Source organism: Haliotis rufescens, unplaced genomic scaffold (assembly GCF_023055435.1).
Source record: "Haliotis rufescens isolate VD_foot unplaced genomic scaffold, xgHalRufe1.0.p SCAF_4, whole genome shotgun sequence".
Classification (NCBI taxonomy): Eukaryota; Metazoa; Mollusca; class Gastropoda; order Lepetellida; family Haliotidae; genus Haliotis; species Haliotis rufescens.
In genome coordinates this window covers 20,817,909-20,838,391 of record NW_025964112.1, presented here as the reverse complement: position 1 = coordinate 20,838,391, position 20,483 = coordinate 20,817,909, and the positions used below count along the sequence as shown (strand labels likewise).

The window sequence follows — 20,483 nt, the reverse complement described above, 5'->3', positions numbered from 1 at the left end:
AGAAATATGGTACGATTTTGAAAATTTGTGCGGAAACGAGGTCTCCCACCATTTTTAGTCTAAGCCAAAGTTGTTGCCATGGAAACTCGAAAAATGATTTCTTAAAAAATTCCAAACTTTCAAAAGGCACCAGTTCACCACAAGACCTATCAATGTGCCAAGTTTGGTGAAGAAATATGGTACGATTTTGAAGATCTGCTCCGGAAACGAGGACTACCGCCATTTTTGAGTCTAAACCAAAGTCGTAGCCATGGAAACTCGAAAACTAATTTCTTCAAAAATCCCAAACAATCAAAAGGCACCAGTTCACCACTAGACCCAGCTATGTGCCAAGTTTGGTGAAGAAATATGGTACGGTTTTCAACATCTGCTCCGGAAACGAGGACTACCGCCATTTTCAGTCTAAGCCAAAATCGTTGCCATGGAAATTTGAAAAATACTTTCGAAATGCGACGGACGGACGGACGCACCCATTCCTATATCCCCCTTCCACTTCGTGGCGGGTGATAATAACTTGAGAAAACTCCTCCCCATATTCTTCATGCCTGCAGCGAATCTTCGAGGTGTTGCTTCATCTTCACTAAATGTCACACTATGTATGCCTACTTAAATAACTTGTTAAAACGCCTCCCCATATTCTTCATGCCTGCAGCGAATCTTCGAAGTGTTGCTTCATCTTCACTAAATGTCACACTATGTATGCCTACTTAAATAAATTGAGAAAACGCCTCCCCATATTCTTCATGCCTGCAGCGAATCTACTGAGTGTTGCTTCATCTTCACTAAATGTCACACTACGTATGCCTACTTAAATAACTTGAGAAAACGCCTCCCCATATTCTTCATGCCTGCAGCGAATCTACTGAGTGTTGCTTCATCTTCGTTCTGTATGTTTTCCCTTTCAGTTTCTCTTACTTGTTGTGCTCTCAAATTACATTCTGCTGAAAATCGGTCATTTGTGACTTCATCTTCTACTCTCTTCCTTTCAGCAAGTATGCGCGTCACCTCCTCCCCAACATTTGCCAGTTGACGCTGCATTTGTACTTTCTCTTCACCATCAGCCTTCTGCAACTGCCCTACAAGTTTGTTCTTCTTTGCCCTCATCTCCATCTCACTCTGTACCAGCTCCCCCATGGTCCTCTCATTCTCTCTAACAAGTGAACGCTTTCTGGCATGTGTATCCCGCTCTCCCTTTAGTTGAAGTTTTAAATCTTCCATTTCTTTCACATTGGCTTCATGAAGCTTCTCATAATACTCCCTCTCGTTCTGCATGAACTCGTTCATCTCTTCGCGCAATTCTTCCTCAATTTCCCTTCTCATCTCTTTTTCTTTGTCAGCTCTATCTCTCTTGATTCTCTCTTGAATAATTTCTTCTGCCTCCTGGAACATTTTTGAGGTGAAATGTTTCCCTCCATTCTTATTCACTGTGTCTTTGATGCGTTGAATAAGGCATTTTACATCCGCTTCCTTTTCAAGTTCCTTTCCTCTGTTGTTGAAGGTGACATATCCTCCTCCAGCGTTACTTAAAATCTGTTTTAATTTGTCAGGTGCGCCTTGAATGTGTTTCTCCACTGTCTTAGGTTCGATCTGATCTCTTCCAGTGAAGACGATGACCATGTAGTTGAGCACTTGCTCCCCAAACATGTCGTCAATTTCGTCAAAGACTTTCCCTTCTTCCTCTGTGAACCTGTTGGTTAAGGATGAAACCAACAAAAAGGCATGTGGTCCTGGGGCCGAAAGTGCAATACATTTCTTAATTTCTGTATTAATAACCTCCTTCTTTGTGTTGGTGTCAAATAATCCGGGTGTATCAACAATCTGGACGGTGTTGCCAAATAAATCGCCATGAACAAACTGACATTTTTCGGTTACCGAGGTCATCGACGATCTTGAATCAAAAACCTTCTTATTCATTATTGTGTTTGCTGTTGCACTCTTTCCTGCTCCAGTTTTACCAAGTAGTACCAGTCTCAATTCGCCCAATTCTGAAAGACATAAAAATGCATTTATATATGGCGCACAAACATCATACAGCATATATCAAATATCATTGTTTAAGAATGAGACATATTACTAAACGCTGAGAAATACGACATGTCTGTGTTAGATTGTCTCATGGTAGCACTTTACAATCCAACTTTCATGAATATGTCATATGTACCTGTGTTATATTACGTTTGGTACATCCCCTGACTTCATGACGAAGTTGAATAAACAAAAAAAAGGTGCCTAGATATAAACCAAATAGTAATCGTGATAGTTATTATCCCCCGCCACAAAGTTCGCCCGTCTGTCCGTTCGCTTCTAAAAGGGGACACAATTGCTAATAAACTCTTTTTGTTAGAATTTCAAAATATAAATAGTTTATTCTCATGGAACCACCCACGGTGGTACAAGAGCGTGTTTTACAGACAAGTATATGTTCAACAAGAGTATGTTTATGTATTATTTCTAACGCATTTGTACTCATTGGAAATAAACTTGGACAACTTGCTTATTTCTGCTATTCTCGTTGCACACAGTAATTATTTGAGCTTATTAAGATTAGGCTATAAATAACATTTTACTGGTATATATCTACTACGAAGGCCTGACATATAACTAAATAGTGGAACTCGTCAGCAATAGCTGGTGAGTTACAAGGTGTAGAGGTTCCTTCTTCTCTCAGTATACCAAGCCAGCGGCCAGTCTCAGCAGGGTAAATTATGGTTACAGGTTTGAAAAGGAGTGGGAAAGATATTGTCCTTGGAAGGAGGAGGTATGTTTCAAAGGATGGGGCAGATTTAAGTAATTTGTAGCAAGTTCCTTTGTAACTATTGCACATAATTCTCCGTCATGATTATGTAAATTGATCTTTTAACGTTAAATCTACCTTAGAGACTAGCCACTTGCTGGTGTACAAATATGGGTCATTGAACACACATGACATGCCACAGTTATCAAGACTTTTCTGGACATTGTTCAACCAGCTATTATCCCTTGTATTTACAGAATTATTTGCTTTCTTAAAGCGAAGAACATATTGTGATAATTTTATAGGGTTATCACGAATTTCAGTTTGTGCCAATAGTTAGCTATGGTTATGTGAAGAGGAAATTGGCCAAATTCGTCATATACCATGAAGTTTGGGGTTTGAGAAATGGAATTTTACACACTAATATTACTGGTAATGTTCTCAAATGAGTTTGAAATTTGGTGTCTTGAATTCATTTTTTACGTTATGGCCCTTGCTCGGTGATTTTCAACTTAGTGCATACTGTGTGAATGGGGAAAAGTTTTCTAAAAAAAACCTACTGAAATTACATGAATGAAAGTTTGCATGCTTATCGAAGAGCTGCTTGTCAAAATTGAGTTCGAAAATTGGTGCCGTAAATTATTTCTTTTTACAAGTTTTCTCAGAAACTACTTACGTTACATGAATGAATCTTTACAAGCTTATCTAAGACAATGTTCGCAAAATTGGTCCCGTAAATTCTTTTTACCCAGAGTAACTTCCCTTGTTACATGTTTTTAGATTTGGAGCATACACAGTTGGGGCCCTTCATCCATGTTAATTTACAAAGTGCACAGTGTCTGCAATGGGGACAAGTTTTCTCAGAAACTCCTGAAGTTAGCTAATGATTCTTATGTAGACTGAGTTCGAGAATTGGTGCCATATTACTTTTTACAGAGAAGTTGCATTAGTGATAATGCTGTTTTCTTGTTTTTAATCAAATAATATAACATAATGTTAATCCACATTTGTTGGCCAACTATAATAGATGTACCAGGAATCTATACCATAGATATGTGACAATCATTTTTTTGTCCTAGCCCCATAGATTAGGAACATACCAATTCCTTGTCGTGAGGGTTTTGGAATAGGATTGACACGGGCCACCTTCTGCGTTGGCTTAGTGTAGACTTGATCGACCATCTGCAATGGAGGAGGTGGAGGAGCCTGAACAGGCAGGTGAGGAGATGTCCGTTGTGCATCTACAAGGAAATGAAGTGGAACTATACCTGTTAATTATGTCATTGTTAAACACTCCCCTGTTGTCAATAAAGTTGTTGCGCAGTGGAAAGAGACGAAAGAATATGGTTGAATTAACAACAACAGAAAATAAAGTGTTTCTCTCATACGACATAACTGTGCAACTGAGCAAGACGCCTAGATTTGACGATAATAGATACTAACACCAAGGAACTACATTAAAATCGGAGAATGTAAAAATCGAAATGTGAAAACTTTCCTATTCATAATGAAAATGTGTTGGTTACATACGTTGCCATAACATGCCTAAATAGCACTCATGACAGCAAAAAATGGACAACTAAAACTTTAGGATACTTTTTTCAGAAAATGTACCACAAAACGTCGCAAAGTGTGATAAATGTGGCTAGAATACTAAAGCCATGTCAAAGTGTTGTAAAAAGATACTGTCATCAAGAAAAGACTAATAACGTGTCCCCTTCTTGACATGACTATGCGAGTTAATACACAGACACTCAAACGCGTCTTTTATAAGACTTATATGACTGGAAAACGATATGAACTTTTGCACTAAATATACTACATGAAGTACGTGAAGTACGTGCAGCAGGCAAATTCCCCGAAGCATGGTGTGTTTGAGCAACGCACTATTTTGCGTTATGAATGTATCCTCAAAGAAAGTAAAACTTACTGTATTTGTTGCCTATTATATGTTCTGATATATACTTCAACAAGTACCTACTGTTAAGTGTTCTTGAGTCGAACACTTTTGTATTGTTTATCCGCAGAAAAGAATTCACAATTCACATCCATACATGTGAATACTACCTACTGCAAACTTATGTCCAAACATAAGATTAAAGCATGTTTGGCACTAAGTGGTAATGCTATGCAAAATGTTTGAAATCAAAATCGGTAATCAAAATAATCAACTGTCTTTGGGAAGGCTAAACGTGACTATTCTGGTAAGAGAGATGTTCATACCCCTTTTCACAATTCTCTTCCTCATCAATTTGGATGTTCCACATCCTTGACAACTGTCATTGGCGGCATCGTTGTTATGATAACAGGTTGCACATACCCACACTGAAATAAAAAAATAAATAACTTTCGTCACAAACACTCAAAGTCTGGACATCTTTGGTGACTGTTGCTCGCAAGAAGCGACCGATGTGCAAAATCATTCAAAAGGATTTACCACACGTGCATGTATATTGCATGAGCTCAAAGTTATCTCCCTTCATTGACAAGCTTGAAAGATAATTTTACTACTCAATCTTCTTTAAGCTATGAAGTTTAATATTTCAAGAACGTATTCGATATGCCTGTAAAACAATCGCACTGAAAATGCCATTTTGGCACAAAACTTTAGATAAAAGACAATTTAAACTACCATTATTTCGGCTTTATTCTGAATTATGTATTTCAATAATGCATTTATATGATTAGCATTCACGATGATAGATTCTCCAAAATTACAAAAGGATTAACTCAAAATCGCTAAAAATAACTCTCAGAATTGTCCTCAAGATCCAAGACACTCATTTCCTTATATCCTTATTTCATCTTATTTTAGATGCTGTAGTATCAATAGTTAAATTATTTAAACTTTAAATTTTGTTCTTAATTGATCAAATTCATTGTAAACAATTTCCATCCTTGTGCTGCCATTTACACTGCTAAAAATGTTATAAATCTTATGGTAGAGATCAATCAATCAATATAGTTTTTTAGGCTGCCTACTTTGGCTAATAGTAATAAACATCTCTAAGAACATAAAGGGACTCAAATCAATAATTAACAGTAAACATGATAAATCAATAACCGACCCGTGAGGATCCCGGGTAGAATAGGGCTTCAGCAACTCATGCTTGCCTTAAGAGGCGACTTTGCTTGTAAGAGGCGACAAACGGGATCGGGTGGCCAGGCCCGCTGATTTGGTTGATGTATGTCATCGTATCCCATTTGTGTGGATCGATGCTCATGATGTCACTCACTGGACTGTCTGGCCCAAACTCGATTATTTACAGACCGCCGTCATATAGCAGGAATGTTGCTGAGTTCGGCGTTAAACAACAAACAAGCAAACAAATTAATAACCAAAATTAAAATTTATTATCATTTCAGGGACAAATGTGTGTCAAAGGACTAAAATGGTGCGACTTTGTACTTTTGTATTCAGGTCAAGTCGGGAATGGAGAGACACTCATTCGTAAATAAATTACTGCTGGCGAGATATTTCAACCAACTGCTACAAAAGTACAACTTAAATAATCCCACAAATACTGATTTAACAAAGTTGAATTTTTCTTTTTGTCACCCCTACAGTGGGAATGTTTTATTGATTTCCAAGAATTGACTTCTGACGTCGATGTCCAAGAAAGACTTGGTTGAGTCGTCAAGCAGTACAAATATCCAACAGGTTGCGTTGAAAATTAAAATATTTCGATGGATTGATATTTCATAAATTCGTTTTGAAAACCCCTTAATATTTTAAGAAGATAATATTGAACTTGAGTAATATTTTTCAAATTTATCACTACCTGTGACCCCTTTTCCGAACCATCGAAGATCGCTGACCTATGTACCCATATGTAATTACTCATTCCACAAAGACTACCGTTTTGAAATCATTCTTTCCGTCATAGTAAAATGGAGATAGAACTACTAGGTTTTGAAATTTGATGTCGTCCCACTGTAGACAAGATACCTCCTTTTAGCTAAAGCACTGGGCTCCAAATTAAAAAAAGATATCTAATCTTCAGTGCGAATCCAAAATAAATAAAAACATACAAGCTAAATCTCCTAATTAGATCATGGCCGTTAGCTGTGATCTGACGGTAGTGTGTCATGGTGACCTCAACTCCTCGGGACGTCATATTTGGTTTAATTGCTTGATAGCCCGTTGATGTGTTCTTGAAATACTTGTCACTGGTATTGAAGGTCAAACTTACTCAAACATGCATTATGTTTGTGGTAACTCAAGAAGTGTTTACTATAGAATAATTAAATAAAGCGACAAAATCCTTTCCATAACTAATAGAAATCTCTGCATAAAGCAGAGTCGATTGTACGATTCCAACTATATCATGTGAGTGTGTTTAAGAATCGCTATCAAATACATGTAGTGCTGATACCAGGTGGCCGCGAAAAGGTGAGCGAATCATGCCCAACCTGTACCACCCGTCATAAACACATGCAAAGGCGAGTCAATTGTTCACCTGAAAAAAACCCCATGGGAACATATGGTACGAGTCAAAATAGGGAATTGCATCGGACATCATTTTTGTCACTGATGCGTCAAACTTGGAAATGTCCACATGTCTACCATAAAACGTTTTGAAAACTTGAATGTTGTGTAACATTGATCAAACAACTTCTTAGCAAGAGTCGTATGACGCTCTTTGAACTCTTGGTAGAAAGAGCATGCTCGATTGTATCTCAAAAGCTGTGAAATGTAAACAGGCTGGAGCTGCTGGAATAATGCTCGACATGAAGGGAAAGTTGACTTTGGAAAGTTGAAGTCATCCCTCTTGTCATACAGTCTTGTGGAGAGTGTTTTGTCACTCTGAATCGTTATGCGGTCTCACTGGTCTCCTTTGTTTCTAGTTCAGGTGGGTAGATCAGTGGAAGGGAATTGGCTATTTGATGGTTATTTAACGATATGAGTTCATCGACGTACCTGAAGCTTAAGTAAAACTTCTTGGCCAAATTACCTTGTTTTGACTTTGCCAATCCGAACAGAAATTCGGATTCATATGCATAAAGAAATAGACCAGCAAAGAAGGGGGCCACACTTGGTGCCAATGGGGATGCCTGCTTCTTGCCTAAATATCTTACCCCAAATTTTACGTGGATGATATCAATTTTACGAAGATTTCCAGCATTTCACATATTGTTTTCTCAGTAAACCTCGGATGGCATTTGTTTTCATAGAATTAGGTAATATCATCTTTTTCATAGAATTAGGTATTACCGTAATAAAATTAGGTAATATCATCCTTAGAGCGGACAAGGTTTTGAACGACACTCAAGGAATGTCAATGGCACTAGAATGATCATTCGTTAAGGTTGTTCTGCTTCTGCACTTAGGGTCATAATAGTGTTGCTTCAGACAATGCATTTATGTCTGGTTTGAGTTGAAGCAAATATAAGCGACAAAACCATTTCCATAATTTCCAAGTCCCGGGTTACATGGGTACAATGTGTGAAGCCCATTTCTGGTGTCCCCCGCCGTGATATTGCTGGAATAATGCTAAAAGCGGCGTAAAATCAAACTCACTCACTCACTCACTCACTCACTCACTCACTCACTCACTCACTCACTCACTTATTTTGTGTTTTGACAATGCTTGCAAAGTAAAAGATTTTTGTTATACATTGATTCATACAATTTTATTTCTCTGTTTACTTTTATTCGAAACTTGACATAATGTGCCTATGATAGGCATATTAAGCAGTCTTTCATGATGTAATAGTTGCACTATGTGTGCCTTATAAACATGATTTTGCTGTATCTGCGGATCATGACAAAATATCAGACATGTAACCAAATGTTCTAATCACATTAATACCGTCTGACGCAAAGTTTTATTTTGGGCGAAAAGACTCCCAAAAATGAAGCATTCTTGCAATCAGCCCGCTTCGTTTTGGTTTGGCATCATTTCCACTGGTGTCGTCTACAGTTGCATGTCTTTCGTTTTGAGCTACAAACAAACAAATATAAGATATATTAATGATTGCCAAGTCAATTGAACAGTAATTAGTAATTTACAATCTATTATTCGCACACGCACACGTATACTCACTCACTCACTCATACATTTACGACACAACATGATTATATTTACTTATTTAACCCTTACAGCTGAATTGTGGAATCAAAGATCACACAGAACATATCTCTGCCATGGTAAACGTTTACGAGATTTCTGATTATGCAACACTGCATTTAACACATACCAGCATCTTGCTCATGAGTGTCTCGGGAAATGATATTTTCTTGCACTTTTCGAGTTGTAGGCTTTGGCTTCAACTCCGGCCTTGGTCCTCTTTCGTGTTTGGATCGATTAGCACCTGGAAATAAGGTATATGTTAAAGAGTACTTGAGACTTACAAATGTATGACGCATGCCGTGCATAATGTCTAAAAGAATGAAGAGCACTTAATAGATTTTGTCAGTGGGTAGGAAACTAAAATATTCAAGAAAAAGTTTACCTTTTTTTGGTATTCTCTCATTGAACTTGTCCCCCGATTCAACAGTCTGTCTGGTATATATTTGTGTTTGGAGTTTGCGTGGCTCTATGATTACAACACAAAAAGAAGGTGATACGTTCTGTTATATAAAACAAATTTGACAACAAAATAATGAACATTTAAAATGAAATATACTCTTAAAAAAAAGAAACGCAAAACGGATATGTTTGGTCATCCGTTAAAGTGTCAGTGAAAATGTCCCGGATCAAAATGATCATAGCAAGGACATGCAAACCATTGGTCGGGAAACACGTACGGTTCGGAAAAACGCACCAGTGCACATGCAGAAGCACTATGAACGGTATTAAATTGCAGGGTTTTTGATTGCCTGGCATCTGCGTCAATAGAACAGTGACAATTCAACAACATGCCAAGATTAACAGAAGTGCAAAGAAACAACGTCATAGGCCGCTTGCAGGCAGGGGAATCCCGATCAGCTGTAGCTAGGGCTTTCAATGTAGCGCCCAGCACCATCACAAGGATATGGGATTGGTTTCAACAGCATTGGTCAACACGTGATCGGCCAAGGTCGGGACGACCAAGAGTAACCATCCCTGCCCAACATCGCTACATCCGACTGCGCCACCTACGTGAAAGGACGACCACAGCCACCTCAACCGCATCCCATGAGTGGACAACATCGTCAACAACGACTGCATTGGTGTCGTCAACTGCGATGAGGAGATGTCTGGTCCAGCGACGAGTCAAGATTTCTCCTCCGTAGACGGGATCGAAGAGCACGGGTCTACAGACGTTGGGAAGAACGTTACGCCGGAAACTGCGTACAGGTAGTGGACAGATTTGATGTGGGTAGCGTTATGATGCGAGCGGTAATCTCTCATCATGGCAGGGCAGGTATGGTCCATATACAGGGCAATCTTACGGCTCAACGATACATCAACGATATTCTCCTACCACACGTCCTCCCAATTGCAGCCAACGGCAACGCTGTATTCCATCAGGACAACGCTCAACCGCATACAGCACGGATCACAAGAACCTGCCTACACAACAACGTTGATGTTCTCCCCTGGCCCTCCAGATCCCCGGATTTGAACCCGATAAAGCACCCGTGGGATGAATTGGATAGACGGCTACGCCGACGTCAACCACAACCCCTGACGTTGCAGCAGTTGGGTTTTGCGTAGCAGGCCGATTGGGCTACCATTCCCCAGGAATACTCGTTTCTTCCATTATGCAGGAGATGTCAGGCCGCTATCGATACTATTGATAGTAGTTGACCTTCACCTTGGACTTTTCCTACCGGTACCGATAACTGAGATGACTACAATCACTAAGTGTTCTCTCCACAACATTTTGGCTCAATACCTTGTACGGTTCCTTGTATAAATGTATTTTTCTACCTCACACAAATCCGGCTTTGCGTTTCTTTTTTTGAAGAGTATATGATGTTCATATCTCATTTCATATATTTGTAGAAATATTACTCGTACCCATTAAATAGTTGCACAATTTCACTAAATACTAAACTAAAAATAATTATATTGAATATTAATATAATATTAAACACGAAGGTGAGAATCCATGCCCAGAACAGTATAATGTACGAAAGTGTACATACTACATCCTGTTGTAATACATGTCTGTTGAGTGTTTGACGTGAGTTCAGCTTGCATCTCTCTTCTTATCTGTTCTTCAAGTTCCTGTCTCATGGTACTTTTCAACTCTTCTTTAATATTTCGGTTGCGCTCATCTTGTTGATTCCGATCTTCTTCCTCTTTCTTCTGTTGACACCTTGTGGCGTACTCGAGCATGGCCACTGTATAGACCATGTTGTTGTTCTGCTTCTGGAGATTCTTCAACATGGATAGAAGTTTATCGGCATCCTCCGCTCTGGATTCCCACGTTCCTGTGTTGTCAAAGCCGATGTATCTTCCCCCACAAGCATCAAGGACACTCTTCAGCTCTGGTGTACTCTCTTGTAGGTATTTCTCCAGAGTGATGCCATCATACTTGAGATCATCCAGTCTTGTAAAGATGAGGACGGTAAATCGGAACATATCTTCACCAAACGTTTCTCTAAGAGTGTCTATCATTGTCCTCACTTCTGGCGTAAATCGACCTATTCGAACTACAAGCCCAAAAGCATCAGGGCCTGGTGTGAAGGTGTACACCGATTCTGCAAGTCTCATTTTATTTGCTTTTTTATCTTGTCCTTCTGCAAACAGCCCAGTCGTTTCAATAATGCTTATGTTAGAGTCATGCTTTGTCACTGTATGAACATTGTCCGCCAAAAGCGAAGATGTTGGCTGCGTAATGGATGTCCAACGAAATGATTCTATCACTGCAGTTTTGCCGCAACCATGACGACCAAGCAGAACCATTTTCACCTGGTTGTTCATGCTCCTGCAAGAAAATGTAACAATGTCAGTATTGTTTTTCGCTCGACGGATGAAGCTTCAGAAATTTATTCCTTCCTTAATGTGGATTTCTTCAAATTAATTCATTGTTACCGAATACGTTTTAAGCGATGATATTGCTAAAAAATGTAACATGTAGCAATTAGTCTAAAACAACTTACCACATGAAATCAAGATGTCTGCTTCACACTACCGCCATGCCAGTGTGAGATCCCTCATTGAAACTTGACATAAGATACACAGCGTAAAGGTACAGGCAAATGGACAATACAATCTTCTTAATTACTAGTCCATTGTATGATGTAGATAACTAGAAAACTTGATTGCAAGGACTTTCCAAATGGTAGCACACCCATCATTTCTAGAAGGCCCCAGATGTCACACAATACTACCACGCATTTCCAGTGTGAAACCATTACCGACCTACTGCAACACCACATCATATTAAAAGTACCTCACCTCTAGCTTATACAATTGTGAATATACAGCCATCTCCATTCTTAAGACATCACTTTCAGTTAAATGACATCATTTCTGGCTTGGGAAACACAAGCCCAATGCAGATAATTATTTAACCTGTTCCTCTGGCTGTTTGAAATACATTTATACCCACTTCCGGTTGAATGATATCCGCCCTAGTTTCTGAACATACAGTAAACTACGGTTATAACGAACACGCTTATAACGAACTGACGGATATAACGAACTTACTTTTTAGTCCCGACTATTTGCTGTGGTTATGCTGTATATATGCTTATAACGAACTACGGTTATAACGAACTAAAATAGGAGTCCCTTTGAGTTCGTTATAACCGTACTTTACTGTACCTGTTATTTGCAGTGTGGTTTTAAAACAGAAGGTTTCAATGCGAATGCATCTAAATTCATTGATGAGAACGATATATGCACATCCGGTTTAATGACTTAACTTCCAGTCCTTGAAAGCCCATGTCATAGACAGTGTGATTTTAAAGCAAAACGCCAATGCCTCTAGGTACATTGATAAGAACGATATAAGTACACCTTGTTTAATTACTTTACTTCCGGTTTGGGAAGACACATGTCTCATGGAAGACATCTTTTAAAAAGAGTCCCAATTACATTAATAAGAACGTTACAGGCATTATTGTTTTGATAACTTCCCATCCGGTTTGTAAAAATAACATTTGAATGGAGTACAGCCTCATAACAGAAAATAGGATGTCCCACGTTTAAATGTAACAACGAAAATATAGCATATACTATTCATTGAAAATAGGTCACCGTGATACTGATATCAGAACAGTCATTGTTATCAAATTAATATAACCACGGCATACACAAGACGTAATAATACTGCAGAAGAAAGCCATTTGAGTAAACACGGCAACAATATTTCATGAATGACCTTCACTGTGACCTTTACCTTTCACTGAAGTCACTCACTGTCATTTCAGATTTGGAATGACATGTAGCAAGTTTCAATGTCCTACAGTGAATGCTTCATGTGTTATCGTTTAAACGCCCCTTTCTTAAGGATATTACCTTGAGGATGACTGATCAGTGTATTAAAAACATACCAAGGGCCCTAAAGGGAGATATGCATATTGTAATATCATTGGGTTAAAAATCAATGTGCGGCGGCGGCGGCGGCGGCGGCGGCGGTGGCAGCGGGAGCAGCCAGATTCAGGAAAAGCCCTATGAAAGTATCACCATTTAGATTGGTTTGAATCCTGGTAAGTTGGGGATGTAGTTATCGGCAAAAGACAAGGTACAATATGGTCCACTTTGTGTAGCATATCCTAAATTTGGTGAAACTTGCAAATGTTTGGGAACACATAAACCATCAAATATGTCATTATACGATTTCACATTGGAAACACGATGCCTAGAGAATGCAGTGACACAAACCATTAGTCATGTGTACAATTGCGTGGTCGGTGAGATACACAACGATATAATATGGTCCTTTGACGCACCGGTGTCACATTAGATTAATTCATTGTTTTGTCAAAAAAATTAAAAATAAACCACCAACTTACTAGCAGAAAAGACGTTAGGAACCAAAGCATATTTTTACGATACAAAGGCACCATGCATCTAATGTTTTTTATGACAGTTGAGCCCATGACAAAACATCAATAAGGTAAATAAAATGCATACGCAAGAGAAGTGTGCATAACCTCTATGTATGTCATGTAATAGATCATACCGTTAAATTCGAACATATTCGTAACTGACCCGTGAAGGTCAGGGTAGAGAAAAGGTCTTCAGCAACCTATGCTTGTCGTAAAAGGCGGCTAACGGGATCGGGTAGTCAGGCTCGCTGACTTGGCTGATGCATGTCATCGTATTGCTTCAGACCATGTACATGCTATTCAATTTTCCCTGAAGGATACATTTACTTACAACTAAGCTTTTAGGTCATTCCAGAAATTATGTGGTAGACATGATATGACTCGTCGCTTGTCAACATAATAGGCGAGGCTGTCCAGTGCTACGACCGTTAGAGAGAGTTCTCACACCTCCCTACTTTTTGGAGCTGACTTTAGTAACGAAAAGTGTTTAGTATGGATGCTACCGGTAGAGCATCACCTGGGGTCATCACTGATTTCCAGTGATATATATTCGTAAAGGTTTCGTCACTTTGCCTTTACCGCCTTATGGAATCTGTTTAGGCAGATATTTGACACTGATTATTATCTGGCGTTGTGTTAAATTATTTAAAATTTTGATTTCGTTTATTATTGTGTAACAAATAATTTATATGCATGCTTTACGTATCGTTTATGTGTGAATATCTGCCATATATATATCAGTTTCACCTGTTGATTTGGGGAATTGTAAAGTAGTCAAAGTATGTGTATATGAGCGCATTATTTAGGAATGGATCGTTATCTAAAACATATACACACTGTCCTGAATACATGACAAAAAAACACAGAAGTATACATGTGGTACTCACTTTTGTCTTGAAGATTCCTCCAAATGTCTGTTCCCGGTTCGTCTGACAGAAATCTAACTTTAATAAAACAGAAATGTGTCACCTCTTCACAATTTTATAGACTTATTGTGATTAACAGAACGAATGTTTCCACATTTCATATCCTTTTTGAAAAGCAAGATGTAAATATCAACCACAAAACCTTTTCTTAAATCATAAGATATCAGCGCTCAAAGCAAAGTCCATTGCACGATTCAGACTATGTCATGTCAATGCGATGATAAAGTGTAATGATATATAAAATATCAACGTTTACACTTTATCTGATGATACTAAAAATTTGTCAGTGCACTAATGAAGACGTAACATGTACGTCAATCTAAACTCAACAATAGTTAAATCAAAGAGGTAGAGATATGAGCGTCTACCCACCCAGCTTGCACACAGTGAGACCAGGTAACGCTTTGCGCGGCCCCAGCCTAACTCTTTCATATATATTACCTCTCGAACCTGTTCGTGCACATTACAAATCCCATATATGGTATGCCATTCCTGGAAAACACGATTTCTACTGAATCACATCTTTGTATACAGCCTTAGTCATAACGCATGCTGTGTATTGACTGCAAAGATGATTCAGTGATTCAAATTTTATTTTTCAGTGGTGTGAATAATCAAAATAGGTACTATATAATATATCGGACGGTTATGAGTTCAGTTGGAGAAGTATTTGAAATACATACATTATGGTAATAGTAATGTAATAGTAATGTTAACCTAAAAGTTCATGTCAACACTGGTAGCACCTGCATACAAAATCATGTATTTAGCAAAGAAAGTGAAGGAAATTAGTTATACACATATCTGTTGACGTACCTCAAGTTACATCATGAATTATATGGCGACCGTTTGCAACTGCAGGTACATGTATTTTGCTGAATGTTTTATTTCAACAACACAGTTGCACAAACAAACGAATAATTTCTAGGACGAAGCTTAGCACAACACAAAGTTGTGATAATCAATATTACGTTCATGTGAAAACATAGCTTATGATTCTGTATTGCTTTAGCTATAGAATATACAGACAGGTAACCGTTAACAATATGATGTTTCTAATACATGTCACCTGGACGATTTTCTTGTTGTGCAGTACGTATCCATAACATGTCTACTCTACATCTGATTGTACTGTGAGCTCATATATCGTGTTCAAATAAGTCCCCAACACTCCTTTTCGGGTAAAAACAAGCTACTTCGCTGAATCGGGTAGTAGATAACGCTGATGTTGCCCTAGTCTTCGTGTATCTTTTATAGAAATGAAACACTTTATCTCACAGACAATATCTTGCGAATGCACAACGATGCTTAATTTCTACAATATAGTTGCTATACACCAATATCTGCATTTAATCTTGTGTGAAGTAGCCTGTACAGGCTGACAGCAGGCTGAAAGCTGAAGGAAATAGAAGACCATCGTTAGGTAACCCCCCATTTCTTTTCTTAACAGCATATATAAAGTGTTCCAATGAACATGGCATCTGAAACAACCGGTTTTCGGTGTGTGTGTGTGTGTTGCTGCTTGTATTGTCCGGACTGCCTATTTATAGTGCTAGCACACTTAGATACCACGTCTTTTTGTATGGCGCGGCAGAAGATAGAACCCCTCAACTGCTGTGCTAAACCAACTCCATCCTTTGTGAATACACGTCAATACAACACTAAACCTGTTGGCAATGCACGCAACCATGCTTGACTGCTACACGTCTGTGGACTTTCCAGGAAAATGAAAATCCCCAGGAATGATGTTTGAACGACATTCACCGTGTCGGTCCTGTCGGCAGAGTCTAAATACTTGACAGGGAGCTGTTGATGAATGACCTAGTTTGAATGGACAATATGATTTTTAGATATGCGTGTACGTTCATACATTTTTGTTGATGCATATGATTGTGATATGTGACACTGCATTATGGTTTCCAAATCGGTAACTAGTAGAAAATACATTCTGTGCACAGTTTATTAAATGTTTATTAATGATTGATTGAAAGCATTTTTAAACATATGTAACCACTTGGGTTATCCATATATAATTTTGCCCCAACATCAAACATCTATCATAATATAAGCTGGAAGAAAAGGTTTATCGACTGTAGGGGACTTAAAGTTAAAAAATTACCCTATAAGTGTGACTATGGATATGCATGGAAAGAACAAGGTGTTGAATCGATCCCTGATTTTGTACGGGGTACAGACAAAGTTGTCTTGATTATCATGGTCAGATGTGGATAGACAATTTACATGAATATTCCAAGTTAAGATATTAGGCCTACCGCTCTTTCAAATTGCCTTCTTCATTTGAATTATATTTATTACATGTACATGTTAGTGAGTGAGTGAGTGAGTCAGCTGGGTTTAACACTGCTTTGGACAGTATATGTGGGAGGAAAGCCAGATATGTTGCAGGCCTCAGACATTTGCCACTTTGATGAAACCAACGAGCAGGGGTATGGTGTTGACGAACTCAGAAACATAATCGGATTCCTGGCGTGCCCAAGGGAAATAAAGTGCATTGAATAGGTGTTTTGAATGTTGAATGCCGAGCAGTGATGTGTCGTTTTACCGATTATGATCCTATCCTATATAAATGGGGATAGTTTACTTGCTGTTGCGACACCGATTGGGTTGATTTTCTTCTAATATTCGTTTATCAGGATAGGGTACACCATTGCTGTACACTCGATCTCATTCTACCAACTTTCCGACACCGTGGATTGGTCATTCGTTGTACTACTGAATACGATGCACAGCTAATCCCAGACGAATAATTTCGTAGAAGACTCCAAGACAGCTCCTTTCCGATTTCAAGATGGACCCGACACGCCTAACAAGGAAATGACTTGAACAAAGAGATCTCGAGAGAAATGATATTTTTTCCCTACTTACATCAAACGCTATGTTCCATGAATTCTGGGATTTCCGGAATAGAACTGTTCCCCGGTAGACTTTGCTTGTCGTAGTGCCAAACCCGGGGATTCAACCTGCATAATCCGCAGTGTATAACAACATCGGAGTTTGAGGGCTTGTTCCCAGACATGTGTCAAGTCGACTAGAAGCATTGACATATATACGAAAAGCATTAACTGCACGTGTACCGCGTCACACACCACCTTAGTAGTTTGTTCAATGGAAATGGTATCTTTCGAATAACACTTAAGTCCTACTTTCACAAAACGTGGTAGTTTCATAAATTTGTTTGAATGGATCGATTGTAACGTTCTGTGACTTTTATGACAGCGTGCCATCGAGTCAGCGTGGGGGCGGTCGGGTAGCCTAGTCGTTAAAGCGTTAGCTTGTCACGCCGAAGACCCGGGTCCGATTCCCGACATGGGTACATTGTGTGAAGCCCATTTCTGGTGTCCCCCGCCGTGATATTGCTGGAATATTGCCAAAAGCGGCGTAAAACCATACTCACTCACTCACTCGAGTCAGCGTGCGCCCAGGGCATGGATCGTTGAACATGTCTTCAGTCGTTTATTTGTCAGGTCCAGACCCAATTATTTAAAACCGTCGTGATATCGTGAAATATAGCTCAATGTGGCGTTTTACTGCATTCACTCTCTCATATATATGAGTAACAAAACGAGTTTTCACAGTTTATAACATAATACCGTGGGTGGTAGCTATAGTAAACTTAGATAATTTGGTACCAATCCGACTATTTCACAATTGTAAGTACAAATTGGCTCACTCATAGCTTGGTAGGGTCTGGGTAATATTTCGGACTCTATCTAGACGTTGCAATCACCGCTTTGTGTCAACCTTGGATGCTACAATGAACAAGATTATATTATTACACCCCGTCTTTCAAGGCTGAGGTGACGTGCGTTTGCCGGGAAAGGTGAAATTATTAGGAAATGTATTATAACGGGCGTTTCAACGTGTATCTCAAGAGCGATAGCTGTTTATATAAACGTATGTTTTTAAAAACAAGGGTTGTATTGAAAAAGCTATCGAACGCGGACACGTATATATAATAAATTTATGTGTATTGCCCACGTGGAATAGCTCACTGGATATTTAAGTAAGACACTAACGGACAATGTTGATGATGTATCTCGTGATTTGAATGTTTACTTCTGACAAATCTTACATTCCTAGAACTACTGCGCAATCAGCTGAGAAAACATTGCAATAAATCTGAAAGTCCTGACTTTCTGTAAACTAGATAATTTGTTACACTGTCCGATGTAGGTCGATGGACCCGGAGACTGAATCAATCGGAATTATCAAAGCCACACTAGTAGTTTTCTCAGTCGAATGGAGGCTAATCTCATAAGGTCATGGTGATATGGAGATTGCGTCCTGTTTTCAGCTAAACAACCCTGAAGAGGTCATAGAATTACGGCGACTTATCAGAGGTGACATCATCAGCTGTTAGTCAAGTCATTTTTTTTCAGTCAAGATTTTAGAAGAATAGGTTGCCAAATCAAAGAATCGTGTTAAAATTATCATGGTTAAATAAAAACAAATCCTAATCCATGGAGCCCGCATCCTTTTACGTATGTCTGGTCGGATAAGACATAAATGTATTTAGAAATACACACGTGATTTCAATAATCCTTTGAACGATATTCCGAATGTTATGTCGCTATCGCCTACAATACAATACTAGTGTTAATATAAATGATTCAAATGTTGTTAAATATTCAAAGCTAAGAAACTACATTTGATAATCACATTTGAAAATTATACTGTACACGCAAAATCAAACAACACTACTTTAACATATACTACTAACGGAAAAAAGTAAAAAAGAAGTTTCAAACAAAGTGGTGTAAAGGTTATGTTTATTGAAAATAACAACATAATATTTGGTGCATGCTTTATCATGGCAATCTCATTGACAAAACCCATACCTGGTAAAAGGAACGGGAGAGACACGCCCTAAAAGAGCGGGGTGTAACAACTCAGTTAACAGTGTAAATATCGGGTGTGACCACCGTTAATGTTGATACAGCCAAGGCAGCGGCGCCGCTTTGAAGACACCGGTTGATTGAAAACAGCCTTGGGGAGGTTGTTCAAAAGATTGGCCAAGTGAGCTAGCGTTACCGGCTAGTTCTGATCCAATCGTTGGCGCCTTTTCACCCAATCCCAGACATGTTCTGTGGAGGAGAAATCTGGAGAAATACCAGCAGTGCTGCCTCAAAACGTATGTTACAACACGTGCAACGAGTCGGCCAGCTTTAGCGTGCTGCAATATAGCGTGACGTCTTTCAATTTGCAAAAGAATTCAGCAAGACCTGACATTGCGTAAGCATCATTTACGGTTAACTTAAAGTATTTTGGGACAGTACTGCGTGATATAGCACTGATCCCAAATTTGGTGGTTTATATATAAATTATATAGGCAAACTTACCTACGTTCTGGTCCTAGGACTAACAGCAGTAAAGGATTCTTGTCTTTTGAAATTTAAATTCACGAGACAGACAATATGTATTTGAGAACAATAATGGTCGTGTGGTTCTATAAGAATATCGTCCACGTGTCATTTAAACTTATATGCCATCAAAATTCGGTGTGTACGCCCTTATGATAAAGTGCAAAACTCAACGAAGAAAGTTGTCCACCTCAACTACAATTTTGCACCAATGATCGCTCCAATGACTTCACTCATGTTTGCCGCCATTATTCCGATGAGAAATGCCTTATTGCTGTAAGAAGCATATGGGAATACTACTTATAAAAATAATATGTACGTTGACATCCATAGAACTTAATGTGTTGGTCCACTGCTCATCCATTTATTGAGTCATTATTGTTTAATTTAAAATTCTAAAAGAAGCCATATTATACTCTCTTCTGTTTGTTTGTTTGTTGTTAAACGCCGAACTCAGTAATATTCAAACTTTATGACGGCGGTCTGTAAATAATCGAATTTTGACCAGA

At 38.7% G+C, this 20,483-nt stretch overlaps 1 protein-coding gene across 1 annotated transcript; it reads right to left on the bottom strand.

Moving 5' to 3' along the window:
* Positions 1-378: 378 nt before the first annotated feature.
* LOC125371641 (GTPase IMAP family member 9-like) lies at positions 379-15,017 on the bottom strand. Its single transcript, XM_048382095.1, has 5 exons — positions 14,966-15,017; positions 14,555-14,611; positions 4,958-5,059; positions 3,835-3,975; positions 379-1,985 (listed from the first exon to the last, which is right to left on the bottom strand). Coding segments are annotated over exons 2-5 (1,425 nt in total). The 5' UTR covers positions 14,556-14,611; positions 14,966-15,017; the 3' UTR covers positions 379-804.
* Positions 15,018-20,483: the final 5,466 nt, after the last annotated feature.